This window comes from Penaeus chinensis, chromosome 1, assembly GCF_019202785.1.
Source record: "Penaeus chinensis breed Huanghai No. 1 chromosome 1, ASM1920278v2, whole genome shotgun sequence".
Lineage (NCBI taxonomy): Eukaryota > Metazoa > Arthropoda > Malacostraca > Decapoda > Penaeidae > Penaeus > Penaeus chinensis.
In genome coordinates this window covers 2,001,368-2,008,867 of record NC_061819.1, presented here as the reverse complement: position 1 = coordinate 2,008,867, position 7,500 = coordinate 2,001,368, and the positions used below count along the sequence as shown (strand labels likewise).

The following is a 7,500-nucleotide window of genomic DNA, read 5'->3' as shown; positions in this document are numbered from 1 at the left end:
GGTATAATTTATGGGGTTTTCTAAAGAGGGGGGGGGGGTAAGCGATTTAATGGGGTCTTCTGAGGAAGGAGTAAGTGACGGGGGATAGTTAATGGGTAGAGGCAGGATTTAATGGGGTTCTCTCCCACAACAGGACAAGGGGGGGGGGGGTAACCAAAAGAGGACAGTTAAGGGGTAAAACGGAATGATGCATAAGAGTGATAGTTAATGGGTGAATGGTGCATTTAATAGGGGTGATGCTATAGACAGATACTTAATGTTTAATTAATGGGGATGAAATGGATTGATGATTAATTTGTAAAAGCTATATTTAAAGGGGCGATAGTTAATGGGTAAAGCGTGTATGTAATGGGGGTGATATAGTTAATAGTTAATGGGTGAAGACTACGTTCATTGGGATCATGATATATTTAATGGGGTGATGATATGGACTAATAGTACTGCTTTCAAGGGGCAGTTAAGTTGTTAAATGATAAAGACATAGGTTGCAAAATAAGGCCCTTGGGTAACGTAGAAATGATTAACTGGAATAAAATAAATAAATGAAATATGCCTTCGTTTGTCTGTGGTTCATGTTAAAGAAAATCTAAAAGCTATATAATGTAAAACACGATGGGTTGGCGATGTCAGAATAAAAAAAAAAGAAAATGTATATATATATACATATATAAGAAATTTCTTTCACTTTGTAACTCCTTCTTTCAGGCACTCCGCGCGTCCGATTTCGCAGGTAGCTTGAGAGGCTTTGGCTTCAGCTTAGACGGCGGCATAGACATGGACGAAAACGGCTATACGGACGTGGCGATTGGCGCTCTGGGGGCCGAGTCAGCTCTGCTTGTCAGGTTAACGAGCAATGTGGCGTTATGTTTGATTAGTTTGTCTGTTTTGTTGAACTTTTTGTCGTTTTTTCTTTCTCTTTTTTATGTTAAAAAAATTTATATATATATAGATAGATAGATATTGCTAAAATCGTTAATTATGATAATGATCATGATAATGATAATGATAATAATAATAGCGTTTATGATGATAATAATAATATTAATAACAATAGTAATACTAATAATAATACTGATAATAATGATAATAGTAATAATAATAATAATAATAATAATAATAACAATAATAATAATAAAAATAATTATATAAGTTATATATTTTTTATTATCATTAATGATAATAATTATGATAACAATAATAAAAATAAGAATAATGATTTTAGTTATATATTTTCTATTATTATTATTATTATTATTATTATTATTATTATTATTATTATTACTACTACTATTATTATCATTTTTACAGTCATTGTTATGGGCGCGCTTGCTTGCATGCGTGTGTGAGTGCACACACGCATGCGCGCTTGCTTGCACACACAAGGATTTTCAAATTTTGAGTTATTCTTACCTAGATACGATAGAATGAAGCTTGATAGATTAAACTTGCGAAACACACACATGTGTGGGTATTTTATAATAATGATAATAATAATAAAATAATAATTGTAATAACAATCATAATAATACAAATAATGATATTAGTTATATATTTTTTATTATCATTATCATTATTATTATTATTGTTATTATCATTATCATTATTACTACTACTACTACTACTACTATTTCATTTTTACGGTCATTGTTATTCTCTCTCTCTCTCTCTCTCTCTCTCTCTCTCTCTCTCTCTCTCTCTCTCTCTCTCTCTCTGGTTTTTACCCCCACCCCTCCCTCTTACCCCCTCCCTCTCTCCCTCTAACCTCTCTCCCTCTCTTTAACACCCTCTCGCCTCACCCTCCTCCTCACGCTCCCTCTCTCACCCCCCCCCCCTCGCTCTCCCTCAGATCCGCCCCGGTTGTCACCCTCGTCGGCAACTTCAGCTTCGAGTCGGACTCCATCTTCATCGAGGACAAGGAATGCATGAACGAAGAGGCAGGCTACAAGACGAAGAGGGGCATGTGCGTCAGGCTCAACGTCCGCATGGGTTATAAGGCCAAGGCGTCGCTGGGGAATCTCGGTAGGGCGGGGAAGAGGGAAGGGGAGAGGGGCAGGGAGCAGGGGGAGGGAGAGGGAGAGGGTGAGGGACAGGGAGAAAGGGGGAGGGGGAGGAAGAGGGAGAGGGTGAGGGAGAGAGATGGGTGAGAGGGAGAGGGAGAGTGTGAGGGAGGGTGAGGGAATGGGTGAAGGTGAGGGAGAGGGAGAGGGAGAGGGAGAGGGAGAGGGTGAGGGTGAGGGTGAGGGTGAGGGAGAGAGAGGAGAGAGGGAGAGGGAGGGGGAAAGAGGGGGAGAGGGTGAGGGAGAGGGAGAGGGAGGAGGGGGAGAGGGAGAGAGGGAGGTAGAGAGGGAGAGGGAGAAGGGGGAGAAGGAGAGGGTGAGGAAGAGAGGGAGGAGGGGAGGGAGAGAGGGGGAGAGGGAGAGGGGGAAGGAGGAAGAGGGAAGAGGAAGAGGGTGAGGGTGAGGGGAAGGGTGAAAATGAGGGAGAGGGATAGGGTGAGGGTGAGAGAGAGGGAGAGGGAGGAGGGGAGGGAGAGAGGGGGAGAGGGAGAGGAAGAGGGGGAGAGGGAGAGGGTGAGGAAGAGGGGGAGAGGGAGGAGGGGAGGGAGAGAGGGGGAGAGGGAGAGGGTGAGGATGAGGGGAAGGGTGAAAATGAGGGAGAGGGAGAGGGTGAGGGTGAGAGAGAGGGAGAGGGAAGGAGAGGGAGTCTGTGTTCATGTACTACGCATATGCATATACATTCATAACCATGTTCTCTCTCTGTCTTCCTCTCTTCTTCTCCCCTATTCATGTCTGATTCACGTTTCTTCCTCTCCTTCCCCAGCCATGTTCTTCCGCCTCACTCTGGACGGCCAAGACAGCGCTAAACAACACGTGTTTAAGAGTAATAATGCGCACAGGTAAAGATAACAGGTTTGAGATGAATATAAGAAGATAATTATTATGCTTTATAAGACGATAAATGTAAATTGAATTACATTTTGGGTTTCTATTTTGATTTAAATTGGCTCGTGGTAGGATATCTTTTAAGGAGAATATAATTCAGTTATGTTATTATATTATTGATAATATTAATACTGTAATACAAGTAGGGTCGTATAGATTTTGTAGAAGACTGAGAGGAGGTCGATCGTGAATTGAAGTATATTGCGCTTTCGGATTCACTTTGTTTTTCATTTGTTTTTCCATCATTTCTTTTTTGTTTAGTTCATTTCTTTGGATTTATTGTGTCTATGCCATTTATTCATTTATTTTTTGTTTGTTTTGTTTATAGTTTTTTTTCACTCATCTTGTATTATTTTTTTTCATTAATTTCATTGTTTTGTTTTATTCTCTCCTATGTCATTAGTATTTTTATTATATTTCTTTTATTTTATGTATTTCCATTTCCATTATTGTTTCTATTATTGTTATTATTGTTATTATTATTATTATTATTATTATTATTATTATTATTATTATTATTATTATTATTATTATTATAATCATTATCATTATTATCACTATTACCATTATTATCATCACCATTATCATTATCATATTTATCATTATTATTTTAGCTTTGAACGCACAGCGGATGTTCCGTATGGGGGGAAGTATTCAGCTTTTGGTGTCGAGGTTTTTTCAAAAGTAAGTGAGGGTCGTTTTTATTTGGAAGTTCCCCTCTTGCTTGCCATACTGTCTATTATTCTGGCTGTGTGTATAGCTCTTACTTTCTGTCTCTGTCTGTCTGTCTGTCTGTCTGTCTGTCTCTCTCTTTCTTTCTTTCTTTCTTTATCTCTCTCTCTCTTTCTTTCTTTCTTTCTCTCTCTCTCTCTCTCTCTCTCTCTCTCTCTCTCTCTCTCTCTCTCTCTCTCTCTCTCTCTCGCTATGTGTGTGTGTCTCACTCTTTGTCTCTTTCTGGCTTCGTGTGTCTATTTCTCTCTTTATCTCGTTATCTCTCATATCTGTTATATCTGACCCATGTTATGTTTTATTATCTCTGCTCCCAATTCACTTTTCATTTTCTCATCCTTTCTTTCTCTCTCTTTCTGTCTATAGCCGTCTGCCCGTCTGTCGGTCTGTTCACTTCATGGGGCACTCTGGAACAGTGCCAAGAAGGACAGCCACTTATAAAGCTCCCCACACTCACACACATATACACACACACATATATACATACATACCTTAAGTTCATGCAACAATTAGGTATATTTATGCAATACATGCAGACACACCTATGTCATGGTACCCACAAGCCTGTAATGTAACATAAAATTTACGATAACCAATACAACAGCAGTCTTTAAACACCACATCCACACACCTTTAAACAAGAACATCAAACCACCATATGAATAAATGTTTTTTTTTTTTTTTTTTTTTTTTTCAGTCCAACCAATCTGTCGCCAACCAGGCACTCCGCGCTTCATTATCGGTGTATCTTCTTCCTCCAAGTGAGTCAGAAGGGCGTGAGGACGTGGTGCCGCCTATTCTGGATGCCCTGAGCCCCACCAACTTCAGTGCCTCCGTCGTGTTCACCTGCAGGAACGATGCAACGTGTTTTTCCAAGCCTAAGTTGACTCTTGGGGGAAGGGCGTAAGTAAAACGTTGTTGGTGGTGACGATGATCATGATGATGTTCATTTTCTTGTTCTCCTCTTTCGTGTAGCCTTTTATCATCTACATTTCTTTTTAACTTATTTTTAAAATGTTCTTTCTTCTCCCTTTCCTTTTATATCCACCTCCTCCCTCCTCAGGGAAACCCTCATAGTCGGCAAAGACAAATTGGACGTGGATATCCAGCTGAGGGTGAGGAACCAGTCAGCCCACGCGGTCGAGATCCACATCCAACACCCGACGCCCTTGAAGTACCTGTCGGCGAAGGGGCAAGGGGTTCGGCCCCCGGACTGCCGGTACCAACATTTGATCGGCGTCCTTAATCCAACGTCGCTCCTGTGTACGTTCAGGTTCATCGAGGTGGATGATGAGGTAGGTTCGGCTGTGTGTGGAGATCGGGTGATGTGTGTTTGGTTTGGTTCGTTTTTATTATTGTTTTTTTTGGGGTGGGGGGAATGGGTGGGTGGAGGGTTGGTTGGTAAGTCTGGGTGTTATTTTGCTTGGATTTTTTTCTTCTGTTTGTTTCTCCTTTTCTTTCTTTCACTTTTTTTTTCTTCCTCTGTGTCTATTTATCTGTCTATGCCTTTATCTCTGGAACTCTCTTTGACTGTCTCTCTCTCCCTAACTCTCCCTCCTCTCCCTCTTCTTCCCTCCTCCTTCTCTCCCTCTCCCTCCCTCCCTCCCTCCCATCCATCACCCAAACCTCACATCTCTGACCCGTCTTCCTCAAAGGTGAACTTCACACTGGTCTTCACTCACGACCCCGAGTCCCTGATGAACTTACTCGAACACTCGACCTTAAGCGTGCATTTGACAGCCACGAGCGACGGGGTTGACAGCACCAACAGCTTGAACAACGGCTACAGCATCGCGATTCCTACGGCGCTGGAATCCGTGCTCTACACTGCAAGGTAAGGGGCGTCGAAACCTTTTATTCTAACTTGTATGTGCGTATTTTAAGGAGGGTGGGGTGTGGGGGGGGGTCGTGTGTACTGAGGATTTTTGTTTGTTTGTTTATCTGTTTGTTATTATTTTTTATATGTTTTTATTTATTTATTTATTTTATTATTTTTCCTTGAGAAAGAGAGAAAGAAAGAGAAAGCGAAAGAAAGAGAAATAAAAAGAAAGAGAAAGAGAGAAAGGAAGAGAAAGCGAGAAAGAAAGAGACAGAGAGAAAGAAAGAGAAAAAGAGAAAGAGGAAGAGCGAAATAAAGAAAAGAGATAATGAAAAAAAGAAAGAGAGAAAGAAAAAGAAAGAGGAAAAGAGAAAGTAAACAAGAGAAAAAGAGAAAGTAAACAAGAGAAACAGAGAAAGTAAACAAGAGCAAATAAAGAGCAAACACCCTTAACCTGCCCTCTTTCTCCCCCGCCTCAGCGCCTCACAGGTAGACTCGATATCCGTCAAAGTCAACCTGTCCACGACCATGAACGAGATCGAGGAAGCGAGGGCCAACGACATCCCGGTGTCCGTCGACCGCCTCGGGCCCCAAATACAGCACGAGTTCTTCCTGGAAAACCGGGGCCCCTCGCCGGTCAAGGACACGAAGGTAGGGCCCGCGGGGGGGGGGGGGGGCGGAGGGGAAGGGGTTAGGGTTTAATAAATGCATATGCACATATATATATATCACATAAGTATATGTATATATGTATATATATACATAAAAGTGCATTCATATATTCACGTATGTCTATATATATATGTATGTATATAGTACATATATACATATATATGTATATGTATATATATATACACAGTATATATATATATTTATATATAAAACATGTATATGTAATACACACACACACACACACACACACACACATATTTGAAGAACACACGTGAAATTGTCAAACAAATTTGCAGCTACGCCTCCCCCGCGCATTTATGAATCAAATTTTAAAGATTTTAAAGAAAATTGCAAAAATGTCCTTAGTCGTTTTATTGAGGATGAATTTGTCGCATAATAATGAATTTTCTCATTATTTCTTGCAAGGAACATATAACCAGGTAGTTCCACTCCCATTTAACCTGTCGAACCCAAAAATTTAATTAACTTTTACTCAAGAGTATTCTGACGGTTGTTAATAGTAAGGAACTCTTCGTTATCATAAATAAATGTGGAGAATCTCTTGTTTTACTTCTGGTTATTATAACAGTAGCGAGTAAATTATGCAAATGATTATGCATCTAGCTATATCTGATAATGCTAAGTGCACTTTAAATGGCTAAACGTGATGACGTCATTAGCCACGCCCCATTTTTGACCGGGTCAGTCTGTGCGATAATTTATGGTAAGTGTTATTTTCAGTACAATTTCTTTGAAAATAACTATTTTCAAAGGAAATGCACTGAAAAAATACTTACCCTAAAAGCAATAGAAAAATAATCGAATACGAAAAAAAAATGCAGTTAATAATGTCGAAGACGCGTTTTGCTCGGAAGTTGCCAACTCGGATTTTCATCATGTTTCAAGCTACCTTGATTTCCAGCTTTTTTCTCCTAAGAGCTCACGTTCCTTTTGGATACTGCTGACGCCCCCCCCCCCCTGTACGCACGCACGCACGCACGCACACACACACACACACACACACACACACACACACACACACACACACACACACGCACACACGCACACACACACATATGCATACATATAGACATACATATAGAAATGCATCATTACACACAGACAAACAGACAGACGCATATCCAAAACCGCATGTCCTCTAAACTACTCCAAGAACTAACCCACGCCTCGGTCTTCCAGCTGGAACTGTTGCTGCCGATTTTCGCCAGCGGAAGACAAGTCACTTACCTGTACCGACAACCCATTACTTCGGGACCCGTCAGGTGCTCAAGGCTGTCGATAAATCCACTGTCACTGGAGGTACGTTTTTAGTCCTTC

General features: G+C 40.8%; 1 protein-coding gene across 2 annotated transcripts in view; it reads left to right on the top strand.

Moving 5' to 3' along the window:
* The window catches only part of LOC125025649 (integrin alpha pat-2-like), a 31,286-nt gene that overhangs the window by 14,199 nt on the left and 9,587 nt on the right, over nt 1-7,500 (top strand). For both annotated transcript variants that reach the window (XM_047613765.1, XM_047613757.1), the window contains exons 12-20: nt 706-842; nt 1,847-2,019; nt 2,821-2,896; nt 3,557-3,626; nt 4,369-4,574; nt 4,735-4,966; nt 5,327-5,505; nt 5,970-6,141; nt 7,363-7,482. In XM_047613765.1, the coding sequence (XP_047469721.1) occupies nt 706-842; nt 1,847-2,019; nt 2,821-2,896; nt 3,557-3,626; nt 4,369-4,574; nt 4,735-4,966; nt 5,327-5,505; nt 5,970-6,141; nt 7,363-7,482 (1,365 nt within the window). The remainder of the gene's footprint in view (nt 1-705; nt 843-1,846; nt 2,020-2,820; nt 2,897-3,556; nt 3,627-4,368; nt 4,575-4,734; nt 4,967-5,326; nt 5,506-5,969; nt 6,142-7,362; nt 7,483-7,500) is intronic.